General features: G+C 61.5%; 1 protein-coding gene across 7 annotated transcripts in view; it reads left to right on the top strand.

The window, feature by feature from the left end:
* The window catches only part of CBFA2T3 (CBFA2/RUNX1 partner transcriptional co-repressor 3), a 100,997-nt gene that overhangs the window by 61,357 nt on the left and 21,742 nt on the right, over positions 1-17,898 (top strand). For 3 of the 7 annotated variants that reach the window (XM_033219362.1, XM_033219361.1, XM_033219359.1), the window contains exons 2-3: positions 12,566-12,718; positions 15,997-16,071. In XM_033219362.1, the coding sequence (XP_033075253.1) occupies positions 12,598-12,718; positions 15,997-16,071 (196 nt within the window). In that variant the 5' untranslated portion in view covers positions 12,566-12,597. Of the gene's footprint in view, positions 1-12,565; positions 12,719-15,996; positions 16,072-17,216; positions 17,322-17,898 lie in introns of those variants that run through there. The other 4 variants (XM_033219360.1, XM_033219364.1, XM_033219363.1 and 1 more) reach the window with 2 other exon arrangements.

Genomic DNA, 17,898 nt, shown 5'->3' with positions numbered 1-17,898 from the left:
GCGCCGCGTCGTGCGCCTGTGAGACTGTGCGCGGTGTGGTACGCCTGAGACCGTACTTGAGACCGTGCGCGGCGTCGTGCGCCTGTGAGACCGTGCGCGGTGTGGTACGCCTGAGACCGTACGTGAGACCGTGCGCAGTGTGGTACGCCTGAGAACGTGCGTGGCGTTGTGCGCCTGTGAGGCCGTGCTTGGTGTTATACTTGTGGGCCTGTCCGTTTTTTTTGCTGTATTGTATTCCCCGGTGTGGCCGTGCAGCAGCCTCCTGTCCCTCCACCTCGGTGCACCCTTGCCGAGGAAGCGGCCGGTGCAGCCCTGGCTCGTTGCTCTGGAGGCACGCGTGTTTGTGGGCCGGCCCTTCTGTAGGTTCTGGGCCCAGGAGTGAGTGGGCTGTTCCGGCAGCTGTGACTGTTCCCGTCAGCGGATACCAACAGCTTTCCAAAATGAAGGTGGCCATGGTGTGATTTTCAGGTTCCTTAGATTTGCATTGAGTTGATAATTCATCCAGCCGGCTGTCTCTGAGGAGTCATCGTGTTTATTCCATTTGTCGTTCTCATAAGCGATGCTGTGATGAACGTCCCTGTAGATCACTGTGTGTGCACATTTCCTGAGAATGCATTCCTGAGGGTGGAATTGCTGGTCCCAGTTGACCCCACCACGGAGGAAGGAGGTGTGGAGTAGCGGAGGGCAAGCACAGCATTGGCGTCTGAGGCCTGGTTTGGCTGGAGATGAGATGGGTCACTTCCCTTCTCCAGTTTCCCAGCATCCCTGTCACCATCTGTGGAATTTGAGTGTTGGTCTCTCAGGTCCCTTGCAGCTCTGATGTGTTGAGATTGTAAGTACCAAAGTGTATCAGTCAGCTATCGCCGTGTAACAAGCTACCCTCAAATAGTGGCTCAAAGGAACCACCATTGTTTGGCTCACAGTTCCTTAGGTTGGCAGTTTTGGCAAGCTCAGTGGGGTGCTGCTTCTCGGCGTGGCTGGGTTTGCTGTTGGCTGCTCTGTGGTCAGCCATGGGTCAGTCCAGCTCCACCAAGTAGCTGGGCCAACCCTGTCCTGCGTGTGTCTCATCCTGAACGTGTTCACGTGGGGGCTGCACAGAGGGCTAGTGGGCTGCCCGCCGCTGACATCCAGGCTCAGGTTATCTGACATCCCTTGTACCACATCCTGTCCCCAGCCAAAGCAAGTCCCCCAGCCAGCCCAGATCCAGGGGGCAGGGAAGTGGACCCTGCCTCTCCGCAGGAAGAGCTGCAGTCACATGGAAAGGACAGGGGTTTGGCAGGGTGGGAAATCGAGGCCATTAGCAGGAAACGCGCCTTGCAGGAGAGGGCCCTGAATAGCCATGACCGGCATTCCCTGAGCACCTACTGCAGAACAGACTCAAGTAGCTCCTTAGTCCTCAGATACACCCCCGCGAGGGGTGTTCCCCCCACTTAATGGATGAGGGGAGCTGCCTGCTGGGCTCACATGGCCGAGGGGGCAGGCCTCAATTCAAGCGCAGCCCAGGCTCTGTCCTGCAGCAGCGAGCCACCCTGTTGAACCTGCAGAGGACAGGGCCGCCAGGGGAGGCACATGGGGGCTTTGTCCTTATGGGCCAGTCAGCAAACCTTTACGGGGCCCTGCCATGTGCCAGGTGCTGTTCAGGGCCCTGCCCTGGGGGAGACGGGTGTAAACACGAGGACCAACACAGACGGAGGCTTCAGACACTGACGAGTGGCTGGAGAAGAAAAATGGGTGATGTGACAGAGAGTGCGGGCGCGGGGGTGTGGGGGCAGTCAGGGAAGGCTTCTCTGAGGAGGGACATTTGCGCCAAGACCTGAATGATGAGGAGACAGCTATGCAGAGATCGGGGAAGAATTCCAGCCAGAGCCAAGGCCCTGAGGCCGGCGGGAGGGGCGGAAGCGCAGATGGCATGGCTGGCCAAGACTGGCGGAGAGACCCCCAGCCCACCTGTCCCCTTCTGGCCCCAAGACACCCAGCACACTTTGTCCTACCTTCTGCATTTCTTTGGCGAACCCTGGGTTCACTTGCAGGGTGCAGCTATCCAGAGAGGCTCCTTGGTCCTCAAAAACCCATGAGGGAGGCTTTCTTCTCTCCTTGGGAAAGGAAGAGGCAAGGCCAGGTCCACCTGGAGCCACATAGTGTGTGCAGAAGGCGTGGGTAGGCCCAGCCTGCAGGCAGAGGCTGGCCTGTGCACTCCCTTTCAATGGAGAGCCCTGGGCTGGGGTGCGGAGGGGAGTTTCAGTGAGATTTTTGTCTGATACGGTTTAGCAGCACATCTGGGACAGAAGGGACCTCTGCACCCAGGCCGGCCGTTCATGGTGGTGATGGCAGCTGGCAGTCAGTCCGGGTGCTGCCAGCCAACTCAGGGCAACAAAGCTTCCCCCACACGGCGTGAGGGGGGAGGGGGTCTTCACTGTGCCCCAGAGGCTCTCCAGTTGGTCCCCTTCCCCAACGCTGATGCTCACTGTCACCAAGGCCTGCTCTGGGCACAGTACCAAAAACAAGCCCCACCTGTGCCAACTCCACACAGCCGTTGTGGCTGGACAGACGGCCTGAAGCATGACAGCTGGGTGGCTGGGGCCGGCAGGCACTCTGTTCTAGACACTTTTCATGAGCTCATGTACTTCGTCCCTCTGTGATTCTGCGGGGTGAATTCCATCCCTATTCCCATTTTACAGATGAGAAAACTGAGGCCAGATTAGGAGACGGAAAAGCCAGCTCCGTTCCTGCAGGGAGAAGGCATCTGAAGTTCCCTTTCCCTCCCTGCCCCATCCTTCAGATCACGATAAATGACGTCCGCATGGCAGGGCCACAGAGAGCCTTTGAGTTTGCGAAAGCCTTTTGGTCACTGTCTCAAATCACTCCACCCAAAGACGCAGCCCGTCTTACCCGAGGGGAGCCAGAGACACACGTTTGGGGATGGCCCCGACCCTGAGTTCACACAGTCGGTTCACACAGTGGCACGGGAGGCCAACTGGATTTCCTGCCACCCGGCCCGCTCTGTTGCCATGGCAACCCTGTGACCTCCGTCACCATCACCCACAGGCCCCGGGGTCAGGGTCCCCTGTTCCTGTCCGCCGCGGGAAGGGCAGCAGGGGTGAGTTAGGGGGGCCAGAGGGAGGGTCCACCCTGGGTCAGGCCCACGAGGACCCGGAAAGGCCTGGGAGAGAAATGGGACTTGGCCCCTTGTCCGTGCGGGGGCGGGAGGGTCCACCTAGACGGATGGCAGAGAAGGTGCTGCTTCCCTGTGTTTATATGGCTGCTTATTCACCAGACAGGAAGGCCGGATACAAGCCAGATGTGGAGGCAGCCACAGGGCCGCGCCTGAAGCTCTCGGACCGCCTCTGCCCACCCCAGATCCCCACACTCGGCACAGCCCTAGAGGCCGGGGGCAGGGGGCGGGGGAGGGAGCCGCCTCCTGGTCACCTGGATACAGGGTGGGGGGTGGATGGGGGGCACCCGCTGTCCTGGGGCCTGCCCACAAGGAGCCCCACATCCCTTCACTTTGTCTCTGTCTTGGCCTGGGAGCCCCGTGTCTGATGCTGGTCAAAGACCTTCTTAGGGCCCTTCCCAGAGTCAGCACCAGGTTCTCCTCTGTTTCACATGCCCCTCGGGGGGACACAGAGACCCTGCAGCAAGGGCTGCCCTGCACTGCTCACGCCATCCACAGCTCACCCCACAGCTGTTCCTGAGGTGGGAGGGCATTGCCTGTCCCCAGGCCTTCGGATAACGGCGGCTCCGGAGGACACTGAGGCTGGGACTGTCCAGTCCTCAGTGGGTTGTGCCTTTCTGTGTTTTCTCGGTCACCACGCAGCAAGTGTTTGCAGAGTGCCTGCAGTGTGACACTGTTGTAGGTTGTGACCAATGCAGAGGAAACCCTGCCCTCCTGGAGTTCACCGGGAGCATCCACAAGAGAAAAAAAGCAGGACAGGCAGGTGGGCTCACCGGAAGAGCTATAGGGAGAGATGGTGACAGGAGGGGAGCCAGGGCAAGGACTGCATGGGCTGCAGCATCACCGGGAAGCAGGCAGCCTGGGGCAAAGGCATGAGGATAAGAGGCAGACTTGCGGCGACCTGGGGGAAGTGCATTCCCTGCAGAGACATCGCCATGCAAAGGCCCTGGGGCAGGTGCAGCGAGTGTCCCAGGCCCAGCACAGGCGGACGCAGGGGTAGTGCGGGTGGTGAGGCCAGGGGGGACAGCTGGTGAGGCTGGAGGGGACAGCCAGGCACCAAGCGAGGAACAGCCGGGCCACTCTGGCACTGGCCAAGGGGCCAGGGAGCCACCGTGTACTGCTCTTGGGAAATGTGTGGTGGAGGGTGGCTCGCCCCTCTGGCTCTCCAGAAAGCCAAGTGTACAGGTTTACCTTGGCCTGGGCTCACTGCACTGGATGGCTGCCCGGCCAAGTAGAGGCTGGAATTCAGAGGCTGGGGCTCCAATTCCTGGCCCTGCCTCTCACTAGCTGCATGGCCGTGGCCAGTGACCTCAGGTGACCTCACCTCTCGGGGGCAGCGTGGATGCGGGGTTGTCCATCTCCAGGACCGTGAGGAGGTGGGAGGGCGGCCGTGGATGGATGACTCTCGGGGTCTCCTCTTTGCACATCTGTGCTTTTCCCAGAGGAAGCCGTGGGACTCATGTGATTCTGAAGGAAAATAAGCAGCTGTTTAAAGCAGTGGCGTCCTCAGGTTGCCCAGGATGCCGTGGCGTCCTCTGTCCCAGCCACCATCAGAGTTGCCCGGGATTTGCCAGTGACTGTCGCGCGTGCATATTCACATCACCCGTCACCCCCATTGCGCAGATGTGGACAGGGCTGCCCACCCAGTTTGCAGCGCCCGGAGCGTGAGCTCAGTCCCTTAATTCTGCACTGTTTTGGAGTGGCCAACTGAGGCACAGCACTGTTCTGGGAACAGGGCCCATCCTGGACCTGTCCTAAACGCCTCCAATCCCTCCCTGCACCACAGCACCAGGAAAGGCTTTGTAAGAGGCCTTGCTGGGCCTCTGAGGCTGGACTTTGGGGCGTCCTGGGATGAGGGGTCGGCTGGGCTAACAGGAGGAGAGGCCTGGAGCGCCCGGGTTGGTTGCAGGCCATGCCCTCCTCCTCCCCTGCCTGCCTGTGGTCAGCTCCAGCAAGGGCAGAACTGGTGCCCCCCCACTCCCCGGAGCATGTCCCAAACCCACGGAGAGGATGGGCTCTAGAGCCAGGCAACCTGGGCCCGTGCCTCAGTTTCCCCACCTGACAGCCTCTAGACCTTCGGGGGCACGAAATGAGGTGACCTGCACAAAATGCTCAGGTCAAGCCTGGCACGCAGTAGGACGTAATCGCCATAGCTGTGTCACCTGTGCAAAGGCCTCAAGGCAGGTCACCTGCCTTACCTGCCTAGGGTCCTACGCCCCAAGGCTTTTGTGAGGGTCAAAGGACATTACAGCAGAAGCAGGGCCTGTTACTCCAGAGCTGACGAAGGTGCAAGGCGGGGAAGGCTGGGAAGACGAGTTCTTGCACTGGTGGCCACGGGTCCTCCTCCCATGGAGGGTTCTGAAACCCCTGGACTGGGATCCCTGGGCTGTGGCTGTTTCCCAGCTGGGCAGGGCAGGCTGGGTGCCCCAGGCAGACAGGGGAAGTGATGGATGAGTGGCTGGCCGCGGCACATTCCAGGCTGTTTCCCACCCGCTCCGCCCAACCTGGAAAGCGGCTTCCTCTCCCGGCCCGTTAGTGACATTTCGCTGGGAACTGGATGCGCCGTCTGGGAAGACACGGCCTCTCCCATGGGCCCTGGGGAGCGGCCTCCAGGGTCTGGGAATTTTCTTTTTTCCTTTTTTTGAAACAGAGTCTTGCTCTGTTGTCCAGGCTAGAGTGCAGTGGCACAAATTCAGCTCATGGCAACCTCTGCCTCCCAGACGAAAGCAACTCTCGGGCCTCAGTCTCCTCTGAGTAGCTGGGATTATAGGCACGCACCACCACGTTCGGCTAAGTTTTGTATTTTTAGTAGATGAGGTTTCGCTATGTTGGCCAGGCTGATCCCGAACTCCTGACCTCAAGTGGTCCGCCCACCTCGGCCTCCCAGAGTGCCGGGATGACAGGCGTGAGTCACCACATCCAGCAGGTCTGGGAATTTTCTCGATGAGTGGGAGCTTGGGAGGCAGATGAGGCTGCAGCCAGGGCTGGGGGAGGAGCCGGCACCCCCTCCCCGTCTTCTTTCTTTAGACATCTTTGACCAGCTCCTGCATGCCCAGACCCTTTGGGGAAACCACACGGAGGGAAACCCAACATCAGGGCAGACTCAGGCGTGCCCAGAGAGGGGGCATCGCACCCGGAGCCAGTGCCTGAGCCATCGAGGGTGGGAAGGACAGGCAAAGCCCCTGCCCTGGGGTGGGGGGGACAGACAACTAGAAGATGCCACCATCAGCCATGGGCAGGGAGAGTGAGAAGGACATTTGGCAGAGGCCCAAGCCACAGAGGGAGGCCAGGAGGGCAGATGCCCTCTGTGGCCAGTGGGGAAGGGGCAGCTGGGCCAGGCCACCTGGATCCACACCTGGTTCTGCCCCTCCTCAGCCTCTCTGTGCCTCTGTTTCCCCACTCGTAAGATGGAGAAGCGCAGGCTCTCCCTCAGTGCCGCGGAAGAATCCGTGAGGACAGGGTTGGTGCTCTGTGTGCAATCCTTCCCCTCTGGGCGTCAGAGCCCTTCTCATCAGACTCTGCACCCGCTGCCCACCTGCCTCTGAGCCAGCACCATAGGGAAGGCGCTGGGACCCAGATTGACCCCACCAGCCCCAGCAAGAGGACCTCAGTGCTGTTCTGAGCCAGGGAGGGATTAGGACACTTGTGTAGGCCCCGGGAGGACAGCCAGGGTGGGGACAGCAGGTGCCCCGAAGACCCCCTTGTGCTGGGCGGCCAGGCCTGGGGACCCCTCCCTAAATTCCATGCTTTCTTCTGCACACGCAGCGCTGGGCCTCAGGGGCTGTTTGAAAATACATGGTGGTGTCATTGGGGACCGGGGTCCCCTTGCAGCTGATGTAGGGTTCAGGGATGCTGGAGGCCTTGTTTCTGTTTCATGGGCACTTTGAGCTCTGGAAAGAAAACTCCTTGGAGTTTGAAAAACAGTCCTTAGGCTCACGCCTCAGAGCCGGCCACCCCAGGCGCCACCCCAGATTCTGTATGGCGACAGGCCACCCACCCCAGCCTCAAGTACAAGTCAGTGTCCCTTCAGCCCACGTGACACCCCCAGGGCTACACGTCCCAGCGTGGGGCTGGGTGCCCGAGCTGCCCCATGAGGCTGAGTCAGGGTCCAGGCTGGCTGGCACTGGGACCATTTCATCTCCTGATGGCTGCCATGTGCAGTCAATGGGGGCTCCAGGCACAGGCCCTGGTGCTTCTGGGCTCTGAGACCCAGAACAAGTCACTCGCCCTCTCTGGGCCTCAGTTTCCCCGTCTAGAAAGTGGATGTAGTGACGGGGCCCGCCTCATGGGGCAGCAGGTAGACAATGCTGAGAACAGACCTAGAGCGCCAGGTTCCTCCGTGATGTTAGCCTTTCCTGCCACTTCTGTATTCTGCCTTGAGATACAAACCCCTTCAGACAGCGGCGGCCCCTTTCCTGGTGCTGCTGAGCCCCCGCAGTTGCCTGAGGGCCGTTGCACCAGGACACTGGGCTCTACTGTGAAGCACAAGGTGCTCTGTGTGGTCTTATTTTTCCAAGGGGTTTGATGACTTCATTCACCTCTGTGTGTCTGGACGGGGCCTTCTTGCGGATGGAGCGGGGAGCAGGGCCAGCAAGTGGTCTTGTGTCGAGGGGATGCGGCTGGGCCTGTTCCTGTGTGGTTCGCAGCCACGGGCTGGTGGCCCACGGGGCCTCCGAGCCTCGAAGTGGGTCTGTAGAAATGGCCCTTGGCCGAGGTGCAGGGCCTCAAAGGGGAATGAGGTGGGAAGCCAGGCACCCAGGAAGGATGAGGCTGCCCCTGTCTAGCGGTGCCTTAGCCTGGAGAGGAGCCTGCAGTTGGCCTTGGTGGAGCTGTGGGCCAGTGGGAGGCTCCAGAGACTCCCCACACTGCTTGCGAGTGCAGGGATGGAGGAGGATGATAATTAATAGCTACCCTTTCGAGCGATCGCAGAGTGCTGGGCACCCCTGCTGCGCACAGCTTCATCTCCATCCCCTTTGAAGAGGCAAGAAAATGGGCAGAGAGGCTGTGGCTTATCCGAGGAAGCCAGGCCGGCAGGACTCAGCCTCCCTCTGTGACTGTGGGGTGGACCCACCGTGCCTTCCTGCCCCCTGCCCAGCCAGCACCAAGGAGATGGGCATCCAGGGCAGCCATGGGTCCCCTGCCTTGAGCAGCCAGCCCCTGATGTCTGCAGAAAGTGCCTGTCCTGTGACCGGACAGCCCAGCCGCTCCCACCTGCTGCAGACCTGCTCTCAGCCCCACCTGCCCTCAGCCCCGTCCCCCTCAGCCCTACCTCCCCTCAGCCCCGCCCCCTCAGCTCCACCCCTGAGCATGGTGCTCCACTCACCCCACTTCCCTCTCTGCTCCACTCCAGCCCCTAAGCGGGGGGACCCCAAAGAGGCATTTCCCCTGGGGGACTTCCTTTGGAGGCTACCCTGGGCGAGCTGCATCCTGGGGGACCCAGTCAAGCACAGAGACCCTGCAAACAGGTCCAACAAGAGGCAGGACCGCCCAGAGTGGGGTGACATCCTGGGGACTGAACCAGGAAGCTTCGCGGGGGGCGGGGCAGCCTATCCTGGGGAAGTGAGGTTGAAGCTGAATCCCAGAGGGAACGAGGGGTGGTCGGGGATCATGCATGGCCCTGAGCTGGGCACGGGGGTGGGGCGAGCAGGGAGAGGGGTGTCATGGAGCGGGTGTGGGTTGGTGAAGCCCCACGTACAGCGGAAGCTGCTGAAGGGTATTAAGCAGGAGAGAGACGATGTGCCCCCCAGAGATGGCCCCGGCTGCTGCTGTGCAGACCTTCCGACTCCCTGCTGCCTGCATCCCCACTCCCCTCCTCCCCAGGTCCCTCATGCACGCCACCCCCTTTCCCTTCCAGATCCCTCCACAGGTCCTGGCCAACTCCCAGGCTGTTCTCTTGGCCACAGATGCTGTTCCCCTACCTCTCCTCACTCACCTCTCATCTTCTCTGAGGGTTCTTGTCACTTTCTGCTTTCTCGAGTGGAGTCTGCGCCAGGGGCAGCCCCAGGAGCAGGTCCCGGCCACAAGTTGCTCCATGAGCCGTGGCCTGGTTTTCTTGCGTGCCAGGCAGGGCATGGGGACCTCCCATTCATCATCCGTCACCTGGCTTCCTCCACATGTACAGAGGAGGAAAGTGTGGCTCAGAGAGGGGAAGAGGCTGTCCCTAGGCCACACGGCCAGGAGCACTCAAACAGGATTCAACAGATACCTGTGGGGTCCCATCACCTGCACAGCTGCCCCTGCACAACCTGGGGTGGAGCCTGGAGAACGGAGGGGAGGACACCACCAGCTCCCCGGCGTGCTCCTCAGGCACGGGGCCTCCTGCCCCTGCAGCCTCCGTTCGACCTCAGGTCTGAATCCCAGACCTGCTGCCCCTAAAAGGAGGCGAGCATGTTGATGACAAGCAGGAACTTTGGAGTCCTGCAGAGCCCTGGCCCTGTGGGGGCAACACCAGGTCATGGCTCAGATGCCGGCACGCAGCACACTCGCCGTGTGACCTTGGGTAGATGACTTCACCTCTGCAAGCCTGGTCCCTCCTGGTAAAATAGGCTGATGGTAGCATCAGCCGCAGAGGGTCTCCACGAGGGTGAATGACTCATCAATATCTGTAGAGCACTGAGAAGAGGCTCCCTGCAGTGAGCCGCTATCCAGGTCTCTGAAGTAAAAGGATGGGCCCCTGTTCTGCCCAAAGGGAACCACATGAAGTCTCCGACTGCTCCGGGCACCAGCAGGGCACTGTCTGTTCTGGCTTCGGGATCCAGAGTGTCACGAGCACGCAGGTGGTGGCCATAAGCCCTTGTTGGATGACGGCTGTAGCAACTCCTTGCGCTGTGGCATGATGGCCCAGAGTCTCCTGGCCGCCCTCTCCACCTTAGGAAATGTGGCACGTCCGTCCATCGGATGAGCGCCTGTCCAGCGCCCGGCGCCAGCTCCTCAGCAGGGCTCTCTGCATCCATTTCTGTTTTATTCGAGTATCGTGGCTCGAATGTAGCCGCCTCCGTGGGAGGGCTTTGGAAAGTCCAAACAGGGCGTCCCCAGTGTCCTGGACCCGTGTCCCCAGAGCCAGCCTGGCGTTTGAACCTCTCGGCCCCATCCCTGCCTGCTCCCTTCTGGGTGTGCCCAACCCACACTGGCCCAAGGGCAGCCTGGTCTGGATGGGCTACACCCCACAGGACGCCCCGCCACGTTCGCCTTCTTTGGATGTCACCAGGGACTGGCCACCGGCCCTGCAGCCAGGCGGTGTTGACGGCCCCCACAGCTGCGGCTGCACGTGTGCCCAGCCATCAGCCTCCCGACAGGCGGGTGGCCAGGAGGGGCAGGGCGCCCTGCGGGAGGGAGGCCAGCGGCTGTGCGGAGGGGACAGCAGGTGCCGCGAGGCCTGGGTGGCTGTTTACTGGCTGCTTCCTCCCCCACCATTCCACACAGCAGACAGGGGGCTGCTCTACTCCTGCCTGGAGCACCAGGGGCTGGTTAGAGCCCAGGCGCCACGGCCCTGAGATGTTGGGCAGGGCCTCAGCACCTCTGAACTTCTCCGCCCCTCTGTGAAAGGGGCAGGCGGCGAGAGGATCAGGCGAGGTTGGCACCGTATTTGGCACGTGATAGCTGCAGAAGTCATTTATCCGTCATCTTCCAGAGGCCGCGTGGCCCTGGCCCCGGCTGGATCTCTCCGTCTAACAGTGGGGCTGGGACCCCGGGAACGGGGAATGGGCAGAAGTAGGGGTAGCGCCCACAGTTCACTAATAAAGCGACAGACACCAGCCCCCAGCTGTGGCCTCACCTGCTTCATGCCCCGGGCCGTGGGCGAGACTCACATGTGTTAGCAGGAGGAGGCTGCAGGGCAGTCCAGGTTTTAGCAGGTAGAGGATGCCCTCCTTGCTACTGTAAGCCGCTGAGGCCCCCGAAGTCTCAGGTCTTTCTGCCTTGCCTTGGCGCTGGCTGACCTTGACTTAAGATGAATGGGGAGGCCCAGGGGCTTACCCCCGCACCCCCTGCAGAAAATGCTGCAGACGGCCGGGTGCGGTGGCTCAAGCCTGTAATCCCAGCACTTTGGGAGGCCGAGACGGGCGGATCACTAGGTCAGGAGATCGAGACCATCCGGGCTAACACAGTGAAACCCCGTCTCTACTAAAAAAAATACAAAAAAACTAGCCAGGCGAGGTGGTGGGCGCCTGTAGTCCCAGCTCCTCGGGAGGCTGAGGCAGGAGAATGGTGTAAACCCAGGAGGCGGAGCTTGCAGTGAGCTGAGATCCGGCCACTGCACTCCAGCCTGGGCGACAGAGCGAGACTCCGTCTCAAAAAAAAAAAAAAAAGGAAGAAAATGCTGCAGACAGGGTGCTGGCTTGGCCTCCTGGTGTCTCGGGCAGGTCTGTGCTGCAGGCCCTTCAGTTAACCTGGAAGCCTTGTCTGCAGGCCCTGCTCTCTGGATGGTGCAAAGGGGCTCAGTGACCACCAGTCCTGCCCACCAGTGCCTTGAGCACTTTCCCACCCTCCCCGCACACAGCTGGCCCTGGGCAGAGCTTCTCAGACTTCAGGGAGCCTCAGACCACGAGAGAATCTTGTTCAGCTGCAGGTTCTGATTAATCAAGTGTCCTGGCATTACCACCTGCCAGTGGGCAGCGCTCAGCGTGCCCAGGCCTCGGCCATCCCGAAATCAACGCTTCCTCTGCCTGCTGGTGGCTGCACTCGGCGTGGCCAGGCCTCGGCCGTCCTGAAGTCAACGCCACCTCTGTCTTGGCCGTTCCTATGAATCACTGGGGCAGAAGACGGTGAAAATGGAGGTTTTGCCGCCCTAGATGGCCTGCCTGCCGGGCTCTCCCTGGGCATACACCGCCCCCCTCCTGCCCCCAGCCCAGGGGAGCCTGTTAGCATCGCAAAGTGGAAGAGACTCTTAGAACTATGGCCTCTGGGGCCCGGACCAGCAGCAGCCCCACCTGGGAACATGTTGGAAATGCAGGTTCTGGGTCCCAGCCCGACCTGCTGAATTAGAACCTGGGAGAGGGCTGAGGTCTGTCTGAACACCCGCTGGGGGATGCTCATGGAGGCGGGAGCATGAGGCGGGAGCATGGCACCGCTGCCCCGGGACACTGCCCACTCCTGGTCTGTAGAAGCCTCAAACCTGGAGTGGGGTGTGGCTCTCCCAGGGCCACCACACACCGAGGGCCCCAGCTCCAGTGTGGCTGGTCACCTGAGATGAGCTGGCCCAAGCCCATCCTCTGGCCTGGTTCTGCCCCCGAGATCACCTGCAGGTGGGACGTCAGCCACCTGTCAGGGCACCTGGGGCAGGCTGCCCCAGCGCTGGACAGCCACTTGGTGGGGCCTTGGCTGGGAACTGTGGGGCTGTGGGCGCTGGCCTCTGTACTTAGCCCGCTTCACCCACTCTCTCTCCTTTGGTTGCAGCCCCTGTGGACAGGAAGGCGAAGGCCTCAGCGATGCCGGACTCCCCAGCGGAGGTGAAGACACAGCCCCGGTCCACACCCCCCAGCATGCCGCCCCCACCGCCTGCCGCGTCCCAGGGGGCCACACGCCCCCCCTCCTTCACGCCACACACACGTAAGTAGCCCCCACCTGGCAGCCGAGGGCCAGGTGTTTCAGGGGAGCCCCTTGTGTGAAATTCCGAGCTTTCTGCCCAGAGCTGGTGGGCACCTGCTATGAGCCCTGCGTGTGAGGAGCTCATGTGGCATGGCCCAGAGCCCAAGCTTGGTAGGTCCAAATCCCAGCTTTCCTGCTTCCCACTATGTAGCTCTGGGCCAGGTCCCTGCCCTCTGGAGGCTTGGGCTTCCTCTTCTGCAGTGTGAGTCCTCCCAGGGCTGTGGTGGGGCCAGGTGAGTCCACACAGGCCTTGCACCAGGGCCAGCCGTGGGCCTTGGGTCAAAGCCGGCCGCTGTGCCTCAGGCTTCCTGCCTCATCTGGCAGGCCCAGGGATGCTCATCCAGAGGGAATGTGGAGCTCGGATGGGGTCCGGGCCTTCCCCAGGGTCACACAGCAGGTCACCTGTGGACAGGCCCCTGGAGGGACTGCAGGAGCGGCTCTGGCTTTGGAGGGGCTCAGATCCCAGGAGCTCGGCAGCCCGGCTGAGCATGGGGACCAGGGTGGGGGCCTCAGCACAGGAGGCCGGAAGGGCGGGACCTCGAGAAGCTCTCAGGCCTTATCTTGCTGGCCCTGGGCAAGGGGTTGGCCATGCTTGGCGCACAGAGCCGCTAAGGGTGGGCTCTGGGGGGCTGTGGGGCAGGGAGCAGCCAGTTCTCATCGCAGTCAACCCTGAGGCTTGGCTTTGAGGACAGAATTGGTGCTCTGTGGCCCAGTTGCTGGGCCGGCGGGGTGGGCCGCGTCCCTGCCCCTCAAGGCCAGGGGCTCAGGAGTGCATCTCAGTGTCTGCAGGGGTGGAGACTCCATGTACCACCTCCACATTCAGAGGCCAGAAAGCTCTGAAACTCAAATGAAGCCCCTCTCTGTGGGAGGAGCCTGAGACTTCTGTCCCGCAGGCCCCGGGTCCTCCACAGGCCAGGAAGAGCTGCTTCCTCCGTCCCTTTATGTCATGACTGTCCACAGAGGACCAGGTGGCTATGGGCCAGGCCTGGCTCCCTCCCTGGCTCTGCCCCTGAGGCTGGGGGCCTGCTCCGCCGAGGGCTTTGGCCATCATCTCCCCTGCATCTGGAAAGAGGCTGTGGGGTCAGGCAGCAGATTTGCGGCCCTGTTTGTGGGATGCTGGCTCCGAGTCAGCCTCCTGACTTGGTTGGGGAATGGGGTGACCCAGCAATGGGGTGCCCCCAGGTGTGCCACCCAGAGGCAGGCACAGCTGGAAATGTGCCCAGCACTCAGTAGGAGCCAAACAGCCTAACACCTATTCCCTGCACCCATGGGGCCTCTACGTGTCATGGAGCCTGTACTGGGGGCCAGCCCTGCCTCCGACAGTCAGGATGCCACACTCACGATTTTGCAGGTCCTGGAGGATGGCAGGCCCAGCATGCAGGTCCTGGCTCTGCGGAGCTGGCCACAGTTTCCAGTGAGAGGTTGGCTGGGCTTTTTCTCACATGTGCTTGTCACACGGCGATGTGGCTGGGCTGGAATCGCCCTTCCCTCTCTTCCGGAAGAGCCCTCCCGTCTGGTATGAACCACGGCCGTCTCTTTCCACCAGGCAGCTTGCGACCACACCGAGCCCGCATAGGTAGAGAGGGGAGACCACTGGTGTGTTGAATTTGCAGCGCACCCCAGCCCTGGGGGAGGAAATGCTCAGGACGGACCACAGGAGACTCGGCCATGGGTGCAGTGCCTAAAACGCCCACTCCACAAACCTCAGGCCCCAGTGTCAGGGACAAACGCCGTGGGCTGACCCTGGTTCCCCAGACCCTCAAGGGTGCGTCTCCCCGACCTGTTCCTCCCCGGGCACCAGCAGCCTCTGCTTCGAAGGTGCTGGTCTGGGGACCCGATGCTCCTGGCTGGGGGTGGGGTGGGATCAGCGGAGCCTCAGGCTCTGCTTCCGGCGACCTGGGAACAGTTGTGAGGGCAGCCGGCATGCCTGGGGCTGGGGTCCTTCCCACCCCCTCCGCTCTCAGCCCACCTTGGCATCAGGTTTCTGGGGTGAGGTCCCAGCTGGTTTAAGGAGTGTGAAGGTTATGAAAGAGAGAAGCAGGTGCTTTTCCTTTTCTAAGCCGACGCTTCAGTCCCACCGGGCTGTCAGGAGCATCCGTCTGAGGCTCTGGCTGCCCCTGAGGTGGCCTCAGATTCATTCCCTAATCCGCGCAATTCCCTGAAAGCCAGGTGGTTGGCCGCACCCCTGCCCCTGGCTGGTGGGTGTCCTCGAGGGGCCACAGCTCGGCGGCAGAGCCCTGCCGGGAGGCTCCTCCCCGGGGACTGACCTCTGAGCCAAGCTGATGGGAGACTGAGCTTGAACGGAGACTTGAGGGCCAAAGTTTTTCTTGCCCACTGACTGCCCTGGGCACAAATTCATCTTGGAGTTGAAGCTGCAGTGCTGCTGCGGGGGCGGGGGTGGAGGGGGGAGGAATATAAGGAGCAGGGACCCAGATCAAACTCCTCTAAAGCTGGCAGGATGCTTAAAGGGCTAAGGCTTTACCCTGCCCTTGATTACCCCCTTGACAGAGAACTCACTACCTGTTTACAGAGCTCCAGCCTGTCTTCCTGTGGCCTTCGCCACTGACTTCAGCTTGGACAAATTCAATCTTTCTTTCTTCATTTATATAGTAGAGATGGGGACTCCCTACATCACCCAGGCTGGTCTTGAACTCCTGGTCTCAAGCTCTCCTCCCACCCCAGCCTCCCAAAGTGCTGGGATTACAGGCGTGAGCCACCGCGCCTGGCCAAATCTTCCTTCCTGTTTGGTGCTTCCTCCTCCAGCGCTGACCCAGGGCTTTATTTGAGACTCCAAGCCAAGTCTCAGATCACTTTTAGGACATGCAGCTTTGGCCCAGGCCCCTGAGGATGGTGCTGATGGGGTCACAGGTGCCTTCTGGGAAGAGGATGTTGAAAACGAGGGGCCCCGCCCCTGCTCATAGAGAAGCCTTGGTTCTTGTAGACTCTGGAATGGTCTTGTCAAAAATGTGGCCCTTCAAATCATCCACTCTCAGAGAAGGAAACTGAGGCCCAGAGAGCGGAGTGGCCTGGCCCCCGGTGGTGACAGAGCCCCATCCAGAAAATCGCTCTGAGAAGCAGGAAGAGGCGGCCCTGGGTGCCCCTGAGGGCGGAGTCTCCTGCTCAAGCCCCTACTGAAAATCGCTCTGAGAAGTAGGAAAAGGCGGCTGCAGGCGCCCCTGAGGGCAGAGTCTCCTGCCCACGCCCCTCCTGACAGCGTGTTCTTCTTATTTTGCTTACAGATCGAGAGGACGGGCCTGCGACGCTGCCCCACGGCCGTTTTCATGGCTGCTTAAAATGGTCTATGGTCTGTCTCTGTAAGTAAAATAACAAAAACCGCAGGCCTTCCCAGAGGTCTTCGCCGCAGCACCCTCCGTGGGCCCAGCACTGCTGCCCTGGGGGCGTCGGCACTCCTCCACGGCCTCCACACCCTCAGCATCGCCTCTGTCGTGTGGGTCCTGCCTCCTTAGGGAGAAGAGGGCGCAGGCGGGCAGAGCCGCAGGGTCCCTGCATCCCACAGACCCTCCGCTCCAAGCTGCAGGGCTTCAGGCAGGAGCAGAGCCTCTCTGAGCTCTCCTTCCCCAGCAGCAAAACATGGCCAGTGGGACTGACCGTGAGTGCAGAGGGAAGGGGCGTGACACTGTCCCTGGCAGGCCTGTAGCTCAGCCAGGTCTGCTAGGGCAGACCCCACCTACCTGGAGTCCCAGCTGCAACTCTTCCTGCCAGGGTGACCTTGGCCAGGTGCCACCCCCTGTGCCTCAGTTTCCCCACCTGTAAAATGGAGTCATCATGGGCCCTGGTGCCAAGGGTGATCTCCAGGAGCCATGAGATGGTAGGGCCAGGCACACGCTGGGCGCTCAGCAGACTTGAGTCTCCAGCAGACATTTGCGTCGACGGGCGTGGCCCATGGCAGGCGTTCAGGGAGCACGGGCTCTTAACACGCGGTGTTTAGAGTTTTTCTCAGCCAGTGAGTGCAGCCATGCTTGAGCCCATCAGACAGACTCCGGTCCATCACTACCAGCCAGCCTGGCAGTATGGCCCAGGTGTGGCTGTCGCGTCACTCCCGGCTCTAAGAATGAGGGTGGCAGAACAACTGTGCATTGTTTCTGTTGCACGGGGCTGTCCTTGTCACAGCCGTTATTCTGTGATGGACCTGGCCATGCACCCGCGCCTGGCATGCAGCTCCTGGACAGTGGCTATTGTCACCCACTGTGTGATCTTATGGATGGCAAAGATGGTGAATCCCAGCTCCTGGAGCCACCACAGCAAGGAGCAGGGGTGACAGGAGGGGCTGCCTTAGGGCACCTCTGTCCCATCTGACCCCCCCACCAAGGCTCTGATGCTGGGGGAGCCACGGGGGTGCTCGCGTGTGCCCCCAAACCTCAGCTGGGGACACGTATGCAGTCTAACTTAGTAACACACCTGTTGCGGGAGTGAAAGCACTTGTGCCGGGGTTATTTTCGGCGTCTCTTTAGCTGCTGAGACTGCCCGGCAGCGCGGGAGGGAGTGCGCGGGCAGGCGAGGGCGAGCAGGCCACTGGAAGGACCAGGCACCCAGGGCAAGGCTGGTAAGCGCACCTAAGGGAGGGCCAGGCCCAGGCCGGCCGGGGCGGTGGGCAGGGGCCCCGGTGTGCACCGTGGCGGTCTGAGAAGCCACTGGAAGGTCCACAGTCCTGGTGATAGTCCTGCGTGTCCTGGAGAAACCAGCCTCCCACTGTGGTGAGGTCTCCCATGGTGACGGGCCGTCTCCTGGCCTGGCTGGGTGACCGCAAGTGGCTGTCTTCAGTCTTGACGGGGTGTGTGTGTGTCAGAGTCCACCGTGTGGCCAGTTGGAGCTCACTAGTGAGAGGGAAACTCAGCAGTGTGGTGGGGTCCTCTGGACAGAACCTCAGAGAGCGAGAGACCAGGGTCTCAGTGCATCCTGCCTCAGTGTCCACTGTCCCCCTGGAGGAGGGAAAGCCCCAGAACACGGTGCCGTTATCGGTGCCACGCACTCCAGAGTGCGAATGCGTTCATCCCGAGCCCAGGAAGGCACTGCCGAGATCATTCAAGCCAGGGGCACAGACAGGCTACCCACTACGCAGGCCGCCCCCGGTTGAGGGGAGCGCCGCTCAGAACGCTGTGTGGAGGTTCACGGCCCAGCAG

Source organism: Trachypithecus francoisi, unplaced genomic scaffold (assembly GCF_009764315.1).
Source record: "Trachypithecus francoisi isolate TF-2019V2 unplaced genomic scaffold, Tfra_2.0 Lachesis_group10, whole genome shotgun sequence".
In the NCBI taxonomy this organism is placed as follows: Eukaryota; Metazoa; Chordata; class Mammalia; order Primates; family Cercopithecidae; genus Trachypithecus; species Trachypithecus francoisi.
This window is presented reverse-complemented; position numbering and strand designations above follow the sequence as displayed.